This window comes from Globicephala melas, chromosome 1 (assembly GCF_963455315.2).
Source record: "Globicephala melas chromosome 1, mGloMel1.2, whole genome shotgun sequence".
Taxonomy (NCBI): Eukaryota; Metazoa; Chordata; class Mammalia; order Artiodactyla; family Delphinidae; genus Globicephala; species Globicephala melas.
Genome location: NC_083314.1, coordinates 153718566 through 153738737, shown reverse-complemented (window position 1 = coordinate 153738737; position 20172 = coordinate 153718566). Strand labels below are relative to the sequence as shown.

Below are 20172 nucleotides of genomic sequence, written 5' to 3'. Positions count from 1 at the left end.
AACAGAAATAGACTCACAGATACAGAGAAAAAGCTAGTGGTTACCAGTGAGGGGAGGGAAGTGGGGAGGGGCAAGATTGGGGTATGGGATTAAGAGATAGAAACTACTATGTATAAAGTAAATAAGCAACGAGGATATATTGTACAGCACAGGGGAATATAGCCATTACTTTTTAATAACTTTAAATGGAGTATAATCTATGAAAATACTAAATCATTATGTCATACACCTGAAACTAATATAATAGTGCATATCAAGAAACTAATATAATAGTACATATCAACTATACTTCAATTTTAAAAAAATTTAAATAACATTGAAGAAAAAAATTAGTATTCAAATCCAAAAATAAATAAAGGCCCATTATCTCACAATAAGATATGCATATATAAAAAGAAATCTAATTCAGTCTTGTGATCTTCAGCATAGCAAATACTAGTGGCAGTATAACGCAGTTGTAAACAGCATAGACTCTGAAGGCAGACTACCTGAGTTCATAATCCTGGCCTTGGTACTTATTGTCCTTTGTACCCTTGGATAACAACATCCGTGCCTATTGGTTTCATCATTTGAAGTTACTATAAAAATTACATGAGTTAATATACATAAAATTCTTTAAGAAAAAATCTAGCACATAAACTCAATTATCATTATTATTATTATGCTGTTATCTTAGTTCAGGTTGCTGTAACAGAATACCATAAACTGGGTGGCTTATTAACAACAGAAATTTGTTTTTCACAGTTCTGGAGGCTGGAAGTCCAAGATCATGGTGCCAGCACGGTCAGGTTCTGGTAAGAGCCTTCTTGCAGGTATCTTCATTGCTATTCTCACATGCTAGAAAACAGCTAGCCAGCTCTCTGGCTATTCTTATAAGGGCACTGATCCCATTTATGAGAGCTTCATATTCCTGATCCAATTACCTACCAAAGGCCTCACCTCCAAATACCATCACACTGGGATGAGGGTTTCAACATAAGAATTTGGGGGAAACACAAACATTCAGTCCACAGCCGCTCTTAAGATTTTTATCTTTTCCTTTAAAATAGCTGAGAATACTGAAGCTCAAAAAATCTAACAACGTGCCAGAAGTCACAGAAGAAGTAAATTGTAAAGCCAGAAGAAAAACACAGGACTCCTAGTCAAGGAGCCCACTCATCTTCACCATGCTAAACTTTATCAATAATTCTTTTTAGGTCTTCAGGTCTACTTTATGATAAATAAAGAAAACATGGTAACAGGATGAAAGAAATTAGAAAAAGGAAAATGAAAGGCACTTACATTATTCAAGGATTAAGAAAAAGAAAGGATTACCACAAGGCCAAGAGAGAACAAGGGTTTGTGTTCATGTAAATGGAGGGAACAGGAAGGCAGTCCAGACAACTGCATTAAGAATACTAGACTGGAGATAACAATCAGGCTTTAATTTTCATTTAAGACATAAAGATACTGTTACTTGCATTTTTAAAAATTGCTTCTCTTTACATGAAAAGCTCTTCTCTCTTCAAAAATGTGTGAAATACTTTGATGTTTCACATATAACTCTGATATTTACACATGGACAAAGAAGTAACATTTCAAAAATTTAATAAGGAAATTTTAGGGACGTCAACATATTTACCATCTGCATTTTAAAATCCTTTGAAGTTTCAAGTTACGGGTCATGTTTCGTTTTTGACAAAACTTTAAATGTTTAAAAATCGTACTCACTATTTGACCATCTTAGGCATTTCCTTAGATAACCCAATGGTTACTTAAATACAAACTCTGTCCTAATAAAAATACTACCCCCCCCCAAAGCCTCTAAAAAAAATAGACATATCAGTTTATCAGGACACAAAATTATGTTTTTTAAGAAGAGTATCTTTCAGAGTGTTTGTTAAACAATATCTGTCTCCCTGTTTAGACATACTCTGATTACAGCTGTTCTCTTTCTATAGGTTTCTCTCCTACAGTAGCAACCAACACATAGCTCAGGCCAAAATAAATATCAATATACTAACTGAAAGGCTCTGGTACTGGATATATTATGGAACTACACTACAAAGGCAAATTGTTGAAGATTTTACATGCTTTAAACTTAAAAGATAAAAAGATAAACAGCAGGAAATAAATACAGAAAATATATGTCCAAAATGTACATTCAAGAACATACATAAAACATAATTCTGTAATCAGAATTCTATATTTCTATATAGACTTCCATTATAAAACTGACAATATGGTCTTCAGGAAAAAAAGGGGGCTCTCAGAAATAAAGAAGTATTGCTCTAAGAACTATGAAACAAAGCAACAGAAAAAAAGTCAGGCTTAATATCCAAAAGGAATGCCCAGTTGTCAACCCAACTAAGAATTCAATTTTCCAAAAATAATTCAAGTTCCAGGAACTTCAGAAGAAGAGAGCAAATGGTAGAGAAGACCACAATTCCTCAGCCCTTCAAGATATACATCCTTGCTAATGCTCTGAGTTAAACAATGTGGATTCTCCTCTTCCTTTTAAAATCTGGCAATAGATGCTAAACATTTTATACTCCACTTTCTCACACAATTAAAGTCCATGTGCTCAATATGTTTTAAAAAGCAAAAGATGGAAGGCAATAAGTGAGATTCATTCCCTCTCAAATTTTTACATACGTATCTCAGCCTTAAAACTCTATTACCAGAAGACTATGCCACCAATACTAAACTTTATCTTTTTAAATTTTGGTTTGTATAAAACCAAAAAGTGTTCTGACCTAAGAGTTCACTTCTAATTCTGCAGAGCTTAGTAACTGGAGTACTGAATTCCCTCTGCTGGCACCATAAATCTGCCTGACTAAATCCCGTTGCTGCTATACCTCATGGCTCACCCAATCCCAACTTAAACTCAGCTTGAGGTCCTTAGAGACTCTGTGTACAAAATAATTATTACATGGTTGGAAGCAGGAAAAAACATTTTGAGGATAATCAGGAAAATTCAATATAATCAGAACGATTATCTTCAGTGAAAGGGAACGGTTTTGTTATATAAAACCAGTCCTCAGTGGTGTAGACACAGAGTAAAGAGTACCAATTAAAACTCAAGAGACCTGGATTCTCCCTCAGTTAAACAACAGCTGTGCCCTAATTACAAAACAAGCAAACAAACAAAACCCCTTTTACTTAATTCCTAAACTGCCCACCTCACTCAAGAGTTGTTGAGATCAAATAATAAGTCTGAAAGTGCTTTGAAAAAATAGAAAATGCTATCCAAATAAAATATTACCTTCATTACAGTTATACTTACTGTATTACTGGAAATGAACTTTTAAGATCTATATTTCTGACATAATAACCCCATCAAACTAAATATGTGATAAAGAGCTTTTACCCGTTCTACAGATCGTGCTCTCTTCTTTGGCCGAGTAGGCAGCGCATCTTCCTTCGGATTGGTGTCTATTGCCCAATAGGACCCCTAAAGGTAAAGAAATAAATTATATTAACAGTATTTTACAGGAACTCTGTAACATTAAAATGGACTTTCACAATCCTCTGCTTCAAAAGCAAACATTCTGCAGTTACAACAATGGAAAAGTAGCATGAGAAGAAATACTAGTTTTGAATGGAGAAAAGTAAAGTTTATACAAGAAAAAAAAGTCCATTTATAACTATGTTATTAAAGAGAGGAAAAAATCACAATCTGAAGAAGCCAAGTCCAAGAAATCTGCCACAGCCAAATTAAAAACGGAAATGATCAACCGAACACATTTAAAACATATATATATTAATTCTTAATTGAACATATAAGATAATTACAACAGCATATGACATTCAAGTCTAACAGAATTTTGTTTTATATGTAGTTTCTGCACCCTGGGACCTCACAAAACTAAACAGGTAAGTGAAACAATTTATAAAAACAACTTTCTTGACCACGTTTTAAAACAATAAGTGCAATGGTCTGCACATAAATCTTTTATTGCTTATTCTATCACAGTTAATTTTAACTATCTTCTCTTACGTTTTGATACAAATTCTCAGACCACTCTTTCAAAAATACATACTGAGGACCTACTGTGTTCCAGGCACTCAGAAATTGTGACTCCCTTGAAAAATAACTTGAAAAGCATAGATCATATAGTTTGCACATATACAAATGAGACCAAAGCTCAGAAAAATAAAAGTGGTCTGTTCAACCAAGGATTTGAGAGTCAGGACCAGAATCATGTTCTTTGCCTCTATCATTTCATTAATCTTCCTAAGCTGCTTTTTCAGGCAATATTTGACAACAAGGGGAAATACAGCTTTCATCTATCAATTTTCACACTTTGTGCCCAACATGAATTATCTCCTTAAATATATCATGTTCTTTCATGCATCTGTGCCTGTCCTACATACTTATCTCCTTGCCTATAATATCCATCTTACCACTGACAAACTCATATTCTACCTCCAAAACTTAGCTCAGATGTTATCTAAAGGAATCCTTCTCTGATCCTCCTACAATACTCAAGAATTCATCTCTCTCTCCCTCTGCAAGATCTCTATACCATTTATACATTTAGATGATTGTCTGCACTTAACATTACAATTTTATTTACAGGTCTGTATCCCTTCTAGGCTACAAGTTCCTTAAGTGTAGAAACTCATTCCTATATCCACAGTGCACGACAGAATCAGACACAGAGCAAGTACTCAATAAACATGTGTTAAAATGGTGGGGGTGGGGGAAGATGTTGAACAAATTGTGCCAAGAATGTCAGAGTACAGGGTATAATGCCAGGCCTCCCCAGGTCCTAATCTAGGCAGTATATGAACTCAGCACTCACTTCACACACAGCCATACTGGGGCATTCTTCCATGTTATCTTTTCTGCATTTCAGCTAATGAGCCTACCGGACCTGATGTAAACTTGCCAAGAACCACGTACAATGTTAAGCACTAATTATGAGTATGAGTATGGTTATGAGTATGGTTCAGGCTAGCAAGTTGCAAAATAAACAAAGCAGGAAAATGTGCTACACTCAGTTGTTGCTGAAGTTGAAACTGAAGCAGGAAGAAAAATACCCAAACTCACTGGACAACAGTTTAAAAACCACTGTTTATGGAAATGATAAATTTCAGTGTTTAGTTTGCTTTGCATGGTTGTGTATATTTGTATTAATCTGGGAAACCACTCACTGTCCAAACATTTCACTGATTTATTAAACATTTTAATAAAACTACAAAAACAAATATGTATCTGTCCTTCCACACAAAATATAATTGGCTGTAGCTTATCACAAATCAACAAAAGAGAAAAAAATCGTTCATAAGCCTAACCCATCCATTATGTACTTACAAAACCCTGAATGCCCATATATCTGAACAAAACTGTATTTCGAAAAGATACATGCACCCCTATGTTAATAGCAGCACTATTCACAATAGCCAAGACAGAGAAACAACCTAAATGTCCACTGACAGATGAATGGATAAAGAAGATGTGTTATATATATACAATGGAATATTACTCAGCCATAAAAAAGAATGAAATAATGCCATTTGCAGCTACATGGATAGACCTAGAGATTATCAGACTAAGTTAAGTCAGAAAGACAAATACCATATGATATCACTGTTACGTGGAATCTAAAATGTGACACAAATGAACTTAACTACAAAACAGAAACAGACTCATATAGAGAACAGATTTGTGGTTGCCAAGGGGGAAGTAGGGCAGGGGAGGATTGGACTAGGAGTCTGGGACTAGCAGATGCAAACTATTATATATAAAATAGATAAACAACAAGGTCCTATCATATAACACTAGGGAACTATATTCAATATCCTGTAATAAACCATAATGGAAAAGAACACATATGTATAACTGAATCACTCTGTTGTACACCAGAAACTAACATAACACTGTAAATCAACTATACTTAAAAAAAAAACAAAAAAACCCCTGAAAGCTCAAATGCAAAAGCAATTGAAATGATTCACAAAAGAAATTGTAAAATCTTCCACCTAGTGGCTCTTGCTAACCTATTATCTGAGTTTCACCTGTGAACTCACCCGTTTGGATTAAATGACTTAAAACTTCCCTTCACAAATCAAAACTGCAAGGTAACATTTGATACCCATTAGGATATCTATCATCAATAAAACAGAAAATAACAAGTGCTGGCAGGGATGTGGAGAAACTGGAACCTTTGTGCATAGCTAGTGGGAATATAAAGTGGTACAGCTACTGTGGAAAATGTTATGGCAGTTGCTCAAAAACTTAAACATAAAATTACCGTATGATCTATCAATTTCACTTTAAGGTATATACCCAAGAATCAAAAGCAGGGACTTGAATAGATATTTGTACTCTCATGTTCATAGCAAGTTATTCACAATAGCTGAAACGTGAAAGCAACCCAAGTGTCAATCGATGGATGAACATATAAATAAAATATGGTACACACATACAATGGAATATTATTCACTCTATAAAAGGAAGGAAATTCTGACACATGTACGCTATAACATGAGTAAACCCTGAAGACATGCTGAGTTAAACAAGTCAGTCACAAAAAGGAAAATACTTTGTAATTCTACTTACATGAGGTACCTTAGACAGTCAAAATTATGAAGACAGAAAGTAGAATGGTGGTTGCCAGGAGCTGGGGGGAGGGAGGATGGGGAACTATTGTTTAATGGGTACAGAGTTTCAGTTTGGGAAGATGAACAACTTCTGGAGATGGATGGTGGTGATGGTTGCACAACAGTGTTAATGGACTTAATGCCACCGAACTATACACTTAACAACAATGACTACAACAGGGAGATGAACTCAATGCTTTGTGATGACCTAGAGGATGGGATAGGGAGGGTGGGAGGGAGGCTCAAGAGGGAGGGGATATGGGGATATATGTATACATACAGCTGATTCACTTTGTTGTACAGCAGAAACTGACACAACATTATAAATAAAGCAATTATACTCCAATAAAGATGTGGGAAAAAAAAAGTTAATCAGAAAAAAAAATGATTACAATGGTAAATTTTATGTTATATATATTTTACCACACACACAAAAAATCCCTTTCAGCTACCTTTAAAAAGCAGCTACCTTTTCTCTTCCATATTAAACAATATTTCTCGCAGAAACTGAACTGCTTAAATACAGCCAATCAACAAACACACATTCCTTCCCAGAGTAGGGCCTACTCCTCTAGGCTTATGTGGAGCAAGTAAGAAACAGTTTTCTGTTTTCTGGTTCTATTTTTTCAAGTCAACTTTACTTAAGTATATTTTTTTAAAAAATAAAGTGCACCCATTTTAAGCATACAGTTAAAGGCGTTTTGACAAATGTATACATGCACGCAACTAACACCAAAATCAAGATAAAGAACATTTCCATCACCCTAAAAAGCTCCTTTGTGTGACTCAACAAGCAACCCCTCTTCCTTTGCCCCCACATGTCCATCCCATACAACTACTCATCTGCTTCCTATTATTATAGTTTTGCATTTTATAAAATTTCATATAAATAAACTCAAACCGTCACACTATTTTCTACTACTATTAGCAATGTAAGAATCGAGTTGCTCCATGTCTTTGCCAATACTTGGTATTTTAAGCCTTTTCAATTACAGCCATCCTAGTGGATGTATAGTTGTACCTCAGTGATTTTTGTGTGCATTTCCATAATAATGTTGATATGCATCTTTGCAAGTGCTTACTGGCATCCATGTATTATCCTTTGTGAAGCAGTTATTCATAAATTTTGCTGCATGTTTTATTTGGTTTATAAGATTTTTTGTTTTTTGTGTTACAAGGATTTTTTTTATACTTTTTAAATAGCAAGTCCTTTGTCAGAGATAGATATATAGTTAAGTTTCTGTGTAAGTGTGAGGTAAGGATCAATACAAATTTTTCTTTCACCAAGGTATACACTATTTCTTGAAAAGACTATGTCCTTTCCCCATTGAATTACACTGGCATCTCTATCAAAAATCAGATGAATATATATGTGAGTCTACTTCTGAACTCTAGTCTGTTCCATTGATCTACATGTCTACCCTTGTGCTAATACCATTTTGTCTTGATTATTGTAGCTATATAGAAAGTCTTGAAATCAAGCACTGTAAGTCCTACAACCTTGGTTTTTTTCAAAATTGTTTTGCCTGGTCTAGGTCCTTCGCATTTCCACATGACTATGAGAAACAGCTTGTCAATTTCTAAAAAAAAAAAAAAAAAGAAAAAGAAAGAAAGAAAAAGAAGTCTGCTAGGACTTTTAAACTCTATAAATCAATTTGAGGAAGACTGACATCTAACAATATGTCCTCTTTTCCACATGCTATATCTCTCCATTTACTTAGGTCTTGTTTTATTTCTCTCGGTAATGTTTTACAGTTTTCAGTAAACATGTCTGCATATATTTTGTTAAAACATATCACTAAAGTATTTCATTATTTTGGATGCTATTGTAAATGAAATTGCTTTATTTTCCAACCATTAGTTGGTAGCATAAAAAAATTATACTGACCTTGTATCTTGCGACTTTGCTAAACTCATTTATTACTTCTAGTGGCTATTCCATAGACTCCTTAGGATTTTCGACATATGCAATAAAGTTGTTTGCAAACAAAGAAAATTTTACTTATTCTTTTTCAAACTGGATGTCTTCTATTTTTTTTCTTGCCTTATTCCATTGGCTTGGACCTCTAACAGAAGGTTGAATAACAGTGAATGCAAGCATTCTTGTTTGTTCTCAACCTCAGAGGAAAAGCTTTCAGTGTCTCACCATTAAATATGATATAAACTTGGTTTTTTATAGATGCCTTTTATCAAATAAAGGAAATTCCTTTTTATTCCTAGTGTGCTGAATGAGTGTCAAATTTTGTCAAACTTTTCTACACTTGAGATAACATGATTTTTCAGTTTTCTTCTACTCACATGGTGAGTTAAATCAATAGGTTTTTAAATTTTAACCTGCACTGCACTGCTGGGACAAATCCCTCCTGGTCATGATGCATTCTCCTTTTCATATATCAATAAATTTAATTTGCTAATATTGTGTTAAAGATTACTGGGTCTATGTTCAAAGATTATTGGGTCTATGTTCACAAAGATATTGTTCTGTACTTTTCTTATTATTTCTTTGCCATCATAGTGATGGTGACCTCATGAAATAAACTGAAAACTGTTCCTTCATCCACTTTTTTGTGGGGGACGGGGGGTGGTGGTAAGAGTTTCTGTAAGACTGGCATTGCTTTTTCCTTAAATATTTTAGCTTCTTGTTTCATTGCTTTTTTGTTCATTTTCTGTTTTATTGATTTCCCTTTATTATTTCCTTTTTTCTACTTACTTTGGACTCACCTGGCTCTTATTTTTCTAACTTCTTAAGATACATGCTTAAGTAATTGATTTTGGACCCTTCTTATTTTTCAACTAAAAGCATTTAAATTTTGATATTTTCTGCTCTCATCACTCAGCTCAAAATATTTTCTAATAACCCTTATGATTTCTTCTTTGACCCAGAGGTACTTTAAAACTATATAAATTTCTAAACTTTTGAGATTTTCTAAGCATCTTTTTGTTTTTTATTCCTAATTTAATTCTGCTAGTCAGAAAACATGCGTCTGTAAAATTTCATCATTTAGAAGGGATTAATATCAACTTAACAGCTCATACAACTCAACATCAAAAAAAAAAAAACCCTGATAAAAAAATGGGCAGAAGACCTGAATATTTTTCCAAAGACATACAGATGTCCAATAGGCACATGAAAAGATGCTCAACTTCACTAATCATCAGGGAAATGCAAATCAAAACCACAAGATATCACTTCACACCTGTCAGAATGGCTATCATCAGAAAGACCACAAATAACAAATGCTGGAGAGAATGTGGAAAAAAGGAAACTCCTGTACACTGTTGGTGGGATTGTAAATTGGTGCAGCCACTGTGGAAAACAGTATGGAGGTTCCCCAAAAAAGCTAAAAGTAGAACTACCATGTGATCCAGCAATTCCACTCCTGGGTATATATGTATTAAAAAAAATGAAAACATAGGGCTTCCCTGGTGGCACAGTGGTTGAGGGTCCGCCTGCCGATGCAGGGGACACGGGTTCGTGCCCTGGTCCAGGAAGATCCAACATGCCGCGGAGCGGCTGGGCCCGTGAGCCATGGCCACTAAGCCTGTGCATCTGGAGCCTGTGCTCCGCAACAGGAGAGGCCACAGCAGTGAGAGGCCTGCGTACCACAAAAAAAAAAAAAAAAGGAAACATTAATTCAAAAGATACATGCACTCCAATGATCATAGCAGCATTATTTACAATGGTCAAGATATGGAAGTAACCTAAGTGCCCATCAACATAGAAATGGATAAAGAAGAGGTGGCATACATACACAATGGAATACTACTCTGCCATAAAAAAGAATGAAAGTTTGCCATTTGCAACAACATGGATAGACTTGGAGGGTTATTATGCTTAGTGAAATAAAACAGAGAAAGACATATACTGTATTTTATCACTTATATGTGGAATCTAAAAAAATAAAACAAACTAGTAGATATTAAAAAAAGAAATAAACTCACAGATATAGAAAACAAACTAATGGTTACCAGTGGGGAGAGGGAAGTGGGGACAAGCAAGACAGGGGTAGGGGTTTAAGAGGTTGGAACTACTATGTATAAAATAAATAAGCTACAAGGATATATTATACAGCACAGGGAACATAGCCAATATTTATAACAACTATAAATGGAGTACCTGAAACTTATATAATATACCACATCAACTACACAATTAAAAGTCTGTGGATTTGTTGATTTCTCTTTTTAGTTCTGTAGTTTTGTCTGGTGTTTTTGAAGCTCTACTTTTGGGCACATACATTTATAATTCTTAGATGTTCCTGATCAATTGATCTTTTCTTCTGCTGTATGCAATATTCTGTTAAGGCCATTCAGTGAACTATTCATTTAGTTATTGCATTTTTCAGCTCTACAATTCATTCATTCATTATTAGAATATGTTTTATTTTAATTCTTTCAACATATTTATAATGGCTGTTTTGAAATTTGTGTCTGCTAAATCCACTATCTGGGCCACCTGTTTCACCTGATTCAGGAGCTAACTCCAACTCTTATCTAAGCCATACTGACATCAATCTCTTTCACTTCCTTCACTTCAAGGCAAGCTCCCCATAAAGGTTTCTCTAAGTAATATACAATGCTGAATTCCAACAAAAGTACTACAGGCATACCTCAGAGATACCACAGGTTCGGCTGCAGACCACTGCAATAAAATGAATATCACAATAAAGCAAGTCATGAATTTTTTAGTTTCCCAGTTCATATAAAAGTTATGTTTACACTATAGTCTATTAAGTGTGCAATATCATTATGTCTAAAAAAACAATGTATGTACCTTAATTTAAAAATACTTCATTGCTAAAAAATACTAACCATCATCTGAGCCATTAACTAGTCATAATCTTTTTGCTGGTGGAGGGTCCTGCCCCAATGTTGATGGCTGCTGACTAATCAGGGTAGTAGTTGCTGGTAGCTGTGGCAATTTAATAAAATAAGACAATAATGAAGTTTGCCCCATCAATTGATTCTTCCTTTCATGAACAATTTCTCTGTAGCATGCAATGCTGTTTGATAGGATTTTACCCACAGAATTTCTTTCAATAGTGGAATCAATCCTCTCAAACCCTGCTGCTGTTTTCTCAACTAAGTTTATGTAATATTCTAAATCCTTTGCTGTTGTTTCAACAATCTTCACCTTCACCAGGAGTAGATTCCATCTCAAGAAACCATTTTCTTTGCTCATCCCTAAGAAGCTACTCCTCAACCATTAAAGTTTTGTCAAGAGTTTGCAGCAGTTCAGTCCCATCTTCAGGCTCCACTTTTAATTCTAGTTCTCTTGATGTTCCCACTCCACATCTGCAGTTACCTCCTCCACTGAAGTCTAGAACCCCTCAAAGCCATCCATGAGGGTTGGAATCAACTTCTTCCAAACTCCTGTTAATGTTGATGTTTGACCTCTTCCAGTGAATTCATGAGTGTTCCTAAAAGCATATGGAATGCTGAATCCTTTCCAGAACACTTTTAATTTCCTTTGCCCAGATCCATCAGAGGAATCACTATGGCAGCTATAGCTTTATGAAATATATTTCTTAAATAGTAAGGTTTAAAAGTCAAAATTGTTTGTTGATCCATGGGCTGCACAATGATGTTGTGTTATTAGCAGGCATGAAAACAACATTAATCTCATTGTACATCTCCACCAGAGCTCTTGGGTGACCAGGTACAATTTCAATGAGCAGTAATAGTTTGAAAGGAATCTTTTTTTCTGAGCAGTAAGTCTCAACAGTAGGCTTAACATATTCAGTAAACCATGTTGTTAGCAGATGTACCTTGGTGGTCAGAATGGTAAATGAGCACTGGCTTCAACTTAAATCCACCAGTTACATTAGCTCCTAACAAGAGAGTCAGCCTGTCCTTTGAAGCTTTGCAGCCAGGCAGTACTTCTCTTTAGCTATGGCAGTCCTAGACGGCACCTTCTTCCAATAGAAGGCTGTTTTGTCTACACTGAAAATCTATTGTTTACTGTCACCATCATAATGAATTATCTTAGCCAGAACTTCTACATAACTTGCTGCAGCTTCTGCATCAGCACTTGCTGCTTCACCTTGCACTTTGATGTTATAGAGACAGCTTTGTTCCTTAAACCTCACGAACCAATCTCTGCTAGCTTCAAACTTTTCTTCTGCAGCTTCCTCACCACATTCAGCCTTCATATAACTGTAGAGAGTTAGGGCCTTGCTCTGGATTATGCTTTGGCTTAGGGGAATGTTGTAGCTGGTTTGATCTTCTATCCATACCACTACAACTTTCTCCATATCAGTAATTTCACTTTCTTATCATTTGTATGTTCAGTGGAGTAGGACTTTTAACTTCCTTCAAGAACTTTTCCTTTGCATTCACAACTTGGCTAAATGTTCAGCACAAGAGGCCTAGCTTTTGGTCTATCTCAGCTTTCGACATGCCTTCTTCACTAAGCTTAATCATTTTCAGCTTCTGATGTAAAGTGAGAGATGTGCAACTCTTCCTTTCACTTGAATACTTGGGGGCCACTGTAGGGTTATCAGCTGGCCTAACTTCAATATTGGTGTGTCTCAGGGAATAGGGAGGCCCAAGGAGAGGGAGAGAGAAATGCAGGAAAGTCCAGTAAGTGTAACAGTCAGGATACAAACAACATTTATCAATTAAATTTGCAGTCTTATGTGGGCATGGTTCATGGTACCCCAAACAAGAGTAACATCAAAGACCGCTGATCACAAATCACCACCACAATTATAACAATAATGAAAAAGCTTAAAATATTGCAAGAATTATCGAAATGTGACACAGAGACGTGAAGTGAGCAAATGCTGTTGGAAAAATGGTGCCCAACAGACTTGCTTAACACAGGGTTGCCACAAACCTTCAATTTATTAAAAATGCAGTATCTGCAAAGCACAATAAAATGATGTATGCCTATACAATACTTAAAAGGTCATGTGATATCCTGAAGAGATCATCTATTAACCCACAGACCTGGATTCAAATCCCAGATCTGGTTCGATAACCTCGGACAAGTTACAAAACCTTTGATCCACTTTCCTCATATCTCTTTCATAGAGTAATCATGACAATCAGCCCTAAGTGTACATCAGGAAAACTAGTCATCAGCATTTATTTACCACCTGTGTCCAACAGACACTTCTTGTTTATAGTTAAGTCACTTTGCAAATAATTTACAGAATAAATAACAAAAGGATTGTGGAAAAAAACCTTGTATGAGATATTTTAGTAGGAATTTAAACATATCAAACCCCCCCAAAAAAATAAACATAGCAAACCCAAACTTTCTATTTTATATATATAATACATATTTAAAACAGTCAATTTTTCTGGTTTTGAAGGTATGTATATCAAATGGTCAGTATCTTTTGAATGTAAGTGCTTAAACTGTCGTGTATGAAACTAAAACATCTATCTTGTAAATACTGATTCCAGATTTCCAATCTCTAAAATGTTCTACTTTATTACTTGTGGGGTTTTTTTTCTTATATTTTGCTATCAAAAGGCAATGCTGATTCCAGATTAGAAATATATATTTAATAGATTCTAGCATATTATTACTTCTTGTTCTTCTTCTACTTTTCAAAATGCAATACATTTGTAATTTTTGATGGCTCAGAATTTTGTTGAAGGATGGCCATCTCTGCTCCATAACTGCAAAAAACATTTTCATATTTGGTTTATAAATCCCAAATAGAATGATGAATCCAATTAATGTTTTCATTTCTATATCAGTTATTTCCTTGTAAGCACTTCTGTTTACACATCAGACTTCAGGATCTGTCCACTTATGAACCATATCAAGTGAATTTTGGTGCACAAACATCATAAAAGGTGAAAAATACTGTAACACGACTTCCTAGGGAAAAATGGGATGATTCAGATTCTAGTCACAAAGTACTGCATGATGAACACCTTCTTGTTGAATGACTAAATGGATGAGAATAGCAGGTATCTTTTTGTTGTTAGAAATATATCACTAACTCAGTATTTCTTGGGTTTGGGAAAACTAATCTATAATATCATCCACTCAATTTCACCATCATAATTAGAGTGTTGCTCTCTGTATTTATCTTCTGATTCTACTGATAACAGTAAACAATTTTCCTCTGTCAATTTTCATCTCTTTGCCATTTTGAGCAGGAAAAAAATACCTAAACTCTCAACTATGTTCAATGAAAACTAAAGGGGAAAAAAACAAAAAAAGACTAGACTTAAATGGCATCTACAGACTTTTATTACACCTTCTTGAAGGATGCTATACTTTGGGCAACACAATAAGAAAACTGAAGGATAATAGTGATAATTTCGTTACTTCATTGTCCTTCTAGGTCATTCAATCATTCTGCTATATTCTTGTTATTTTAGTGGTTGGGCATGATGGAGAAAAACTGATGGGTAATGATGAAATAATTCTTAAGATGATGATAAATTTTCTAATTGTGCTTTGGAAGACTTCTTATAAAGAATAAAAGTCATAAAGTAAAAATCTTAACAAATTAGAACCACTCAAAATACATACTCAAAAACGAAACTGGGTCCAACAGACCCTGATGATATACTATGGGTTAAATAAAATATATATGAAATATTCCCTCCTCCATTATTTGATGACATATTATTTTGTATTAATCTTCTAGTATTCTTTCTCATCTCCTACAATTTCTATCAAAGAGCATGCTAACATGCACATAAAAAGATGATCATCATCATCTGCCATCAGGGCAATGCAAATCAAGCCCATTATACAATGAGATACCACTTCACATCCTAGGATGGCTATAATAGAAAAGGCACACAATAAAAGGTGTTGGCAAGGATATGAAAAACTGGAAGCCTCGTAATTGTTAGAGTAAACTGGTGCAGCCTCTTTAGAAAACAGTCGAGGCAGTACAAAAGATTAAACATATGACCCAACAATTCCACTCCTAGAGAAATGAAAACATGTCCAAGAGAAATGAAAACATTACGGCCCTACAAAACCTTATACACAAATAATCATAGCATTTTTCATAACAGCCCAAAGTGAAAACCACCCAAATGTCCATCAACTGATGAACAGATAAACAACTGTGATATACCCATACAATGAAATATCATTCAGTCATAAAAAAGGAATAAAATGCCGCTATATGCTACAACATAGATGACCCTGAAAGCCTTACATTAAATGAAAGAAGCCAGACACAGTAGGTCACATATTGTATGATTCCATTTATATAAAATGTCCAAAATAAGCAAATCTATAGAGATGGAAAGTAAATTACTGGTTGCCAGAAGTTTGGAGGATGAGGGAGGGTACCTGGTAATGAGAAGTGGGTTTCTTTTTGGACTGATAAAATGAAAATGTCGGACTTCCCTGGTGGTGCAGTGGTTAAGAATCTGCCTGCCAATGCAGGGGACACGGGTTTGAGCCCTGGTCTGGGAAGATCCCACATGCCGCAGAGCAACTAAGTCCATGCACCACAACTATTGAGCATTCACTCTAGAGCCCACGAGCCACAACTACTGAGCCCACGCGTCACAACTACTGAAGCCCGCGCGCTCTAAGGGCCCACATGCCGCAACTACTGAGCCCGCGTGCCACAACTTCTGAGTCCGTGTGCTGCAACTACTGAAGCCCGCACACCTAGAGCCTGTGCTCCACAGCAAGAGAAGCCACTGCAATGAGAAGCCTGCACGACACAACGAAGAGCAGCCCCCCTCACCTCAACTAGGGAAAGCCCGTGCGCAGCAACGAAGACCCAACGCAGCCAATAAAGAAATTAACTAATTAATTAAAAATGAAATGTCCTGGAATTAGATAGTGGTGGTTGCACAACTTTGCAAATATACTGAAAACCACTGAATCACACACTTTTAAAGGGTAAATTTTAAGGTATGTGAATTATATCTCAATAAAAAATATTTTTTAATTAAGAAAAAAACTGGAATCAAGGAGCTCTAATCTAATATAGTGGTATACCCAACAGAGTCAAAAGTCACTTGTCACAAAGCAAAGTAGGTGGTAATGTCCATAAAGAATTCAAGTTTCTTGATTTCATGCTGTTTCCTGGCTTTCCTTTGGACCACGTTAGTCTTGATAAAAGTTCTAAATAGTCATTAATGTCAGAGTAAGTCAAGCAGTTCACCCACCCAAAGAATAGGAACTCCAAAGTCTCTCAAATTCAAAGTATATGTGAGTTAATATTAAGAAGTGAAATAAATTATCTTGACCCCTGGCTTGCTGATCAAAAGAAAAGGTCTGAGTGAAAAGAAGCAAAGTGACAATTTCTAGAACATCTAAAGACCAGCCTTTAATTTAAAACAGCAAGAGAATTAATATACAATTAGAAAAGTTTCCTTAAGAAGAACAGAACAGCTACTTCTTAGTTAACTAGGAAAAGACATGTTTATTCTTGTGATAAACATGTATTAAACATCTGCTATGTATCAAATATTATGCTAGGTGCTACGGGCCTATGAAAATGAAAAAGACCCAATCCTTGTCAACGAAAAACTCACAACTGGGTGGAATAGATCAAAATACAGATAGCTACACCATTTAGGAGCTGTAACAGTGGTATATTCAAAGAACTATGGTAATAAAAGGAAGAAAGAGGTGAAAATAGGGAAGGAGGGAGGAAGGAAAGCAGGAATGGAGGAAGGGAAGGAGGAAGGAAAAAGGTGAAACAAAGAGAAAAAGGAAGGTTACCTCCTTTCAGAGTAATGCTGACACTTGAGCTGGGCATTAAACAATGAGTAAAATAGAAAGGAAGACTACCTAGATACAATGAAGAGTATGGGCAACAACATGAAGATATTTAACTGCATCATAAATCCAAAAACAATGGTGCAGTATAGCATCAATATAAAGTTCAGGGAGATGAAGCTGAGGGCTACGGTTGAAAATGTGGCATTAGAGGTAGGTCTGTGTGTTTATTAGTGTACCACAGCTTAAGGCAGCAATGTTATAGATGGAGCAAAGGTAACAGAGATTAGAGGAAGGAGACAATTGGAGGTGACACAATAATCCATGCTATTTATCATTAAAATAATTGTTTTTTTAAATCTCATTTCTTCTAATTACTTTGTTTTCATATAAAAACCCAGAATCTCAAAACATCAGGGATGATGTAAGGAATCAGATGAAAGAATGGATTAGGTTCTAAACCCTATATAGATCAGGACACTACTACATACCTTCTTCTTATAAAAATCCACAGTGAAGCAGAAGCTCCTAGGCATGTCTCATGTCCACAAACTGGCTGGAGACAACACAGAAGCCCTAATGTTCCAGCATCAAAGCAAATGGTTAAACTCATTTCACCAATTTTCTCTTAACATACACAAAAAAGGATCAAATGGAAATTCTAGAAACAAAAAGTCCAATAATTCACCAGATGTGACAGAACAGAGTCAGAGAGCCAGAGATCTTGAAGTTAGATCAGTGAAAAGTACTCAATATAAGGAACAAAAAGGAAAAGAACAAAGGAAAATTAATAAAGCCAGAATGACCTATGAAACAATGTCAAATAGTCTATCATATTTTAATTGGACACTAAAAGCAAAGGAGAGAAAATGGGGCCATATTTTTTTTAAAAGAAATAATGACCAAAAATATCTCAAATTTGGATGAAAACCCCTTCTTATTGATCCTAGGTTAGCAAATTCCAAGCAGAATAAAGAAAACCACACTGAGGCACATCACAGACTGCTTAAATCTAAAGATAAAGAAAAAAATCTTGAACGCTATCAGAGGAGGTAGGACTGGGGAAGGGCATATTACATACAAGAAAATAAAAGTATATTATAAATGACAGCTGACTTTTCTCCAGAAATAATGGAGACCAAGGATGATGGAACATCTTCAAAGGTCTGAAAGATGGGGAAAACCCAAAAAACTCAATATTCCACACCCCCAAAAATATGAGGATGAAATAAAGACCTTTGCAAGTAAACAAAAGCCTACAAAATGTGTTGCCCACAGTCCTGCACTACAAGAAATGCCAAAGGATGTTGTTAGGCTAAAGGGGAAAGATATCAGATTGAAATTTGGATTTATAGAAAAGAACATCAGAAAAGATAAAAAATTAGGAAAATATTTTAGTCAAAATAACTTCCTTAAAACACAACTAACCTTTTAAGGCAAATAAAACAAATCCTAAGGTAGGATTTATGATGCAAGGAGAAGTACAAGATATGACAACAGCACAAAGAAAAGGATGGGTAGATAAATGGAATTATACTGTTGTAGGGTTATTACGCTTGTGAAACGGATGGGAAGAGGCAAGTAGTAAGTGGTATGAAGTGTGAGGTGTAAAGTGAAAAGTGGTATAATATTACATCAAAGTAGACTCTGATAAGTTAATAATACATACTGTTAAGCTCTAGAATGACTACTGAAAAATAAAGAAAAGGAGCATATAGCTAATAAGTCATTAGAGAAAATAAAACAGAATACTATATTTGATTAACCACAAAGGTTGCAAAAATGAAGCAACACAGAAACAAAAGGAAAAAAAAGAACCAAACCAATAATCATATTAAATACAGACTAAGCACTCCAATTAGAAGGCAGACTGTTACACTGAATTTAAGAAGGAAGAGTCAATGGCTACATGCTGTTTATAAGACACACACTTTAAATACAAAGACATTTATAGATTAAAAGCAAAATACTAGAGGGGCTTCCCTGGTGGCGCAGTGGTTGAGAGTCCACCTGCCGATGCAGGAGACACGGGTTCGTGCCCCAGTCCGGGAGGATCCCACATGCCGCGGAGTCGCTGAGCCTGCGCGTCTGGAGCCTGTGCCCCGCAATGGGAGAGGCCACAACAGTGAGAGGCCCACGTACCGCAAAAAAAAAAAAAAAAAAAAAAGCCAAATACTAGAAAAAAATATACCATGAAGTTGCACAAGAAAGCTTTAGTAGCTATATTAATATCAGACAAATAAAGTTTTAAGACAAAGAGTATTTGAAGAAATTAAGAAAAACATTTCATAAAGATAAAAGAACAATTCAACAGGAAGATTAAACACTCCATACATAAATATTAATTTGAAATGGATCACAGACCTAAATGTAAAAACTGAAACTATAAAACCTACAGAAGAAAACAGAGGAGAAAATATTTATGACCTTGGTTGATTTCTTGGACAAGACACACAAGTCGTTAATCATTAAATGAAAAATTAATAAATTAGACTTCATCAAATCTAAAACTTCTCTTTTTAAGACATTATTATGAAAACAAAAAGGCAAATCACATTTTGAAAAAATGTTTACACAATATAAATCCAAGAAAAGACATATCTAAAATATACATAAAACTCTTACAACTCAGTAATAATGACAACCAAATTTTAAAAGAAAAAAATTGCAAAAGACTTTAAAAGAACTTTAAGAAGTGAAGATATACAAATGACAGCTAAGCACATAAAAAAGATGCTCAAAATCAATGGTCATCAGGAAAGTTCAAAATAAAACCATTATGAGACACTACATCACATCCTCTAAAATGACTAAAATTAAAAAGATAGAGGGAACTCTACTCAGTACTCTGTAATAACCTATATGGGAAAAGAATCTTTAAAAAAGTGGATATATGTATATGTATAACTGATTCA

At 35.1% G+C, this 20172-nt stretch overlaps 1 protein-coding gene across 6 annotated transcripts in view; it reads right to left on the bottom strand.

Annotated features, from left to right (window-relative positions):
* FOXJ3 (forkhead box J3) overlaps window positions 1-20172 on the bottom strand; it is a 130815-nt gene that overhangs the window by 52515 nt on the left and 58128 nt on the right. For all 6 annotated transcript variants that reach the window (XM_030867430.2, XM_030867436.2, XM_030867415.2 and 3 more), the window contains exon 5: window positions 3350-3433. In XM_030867430.2, coding sequence (XP_030723290.1) covers window positions 3350-3433 — 84 coding nt within the window. The remainder of the gene's footprint in view (window positions 1-3349; window positions 3434-20172) is intronic.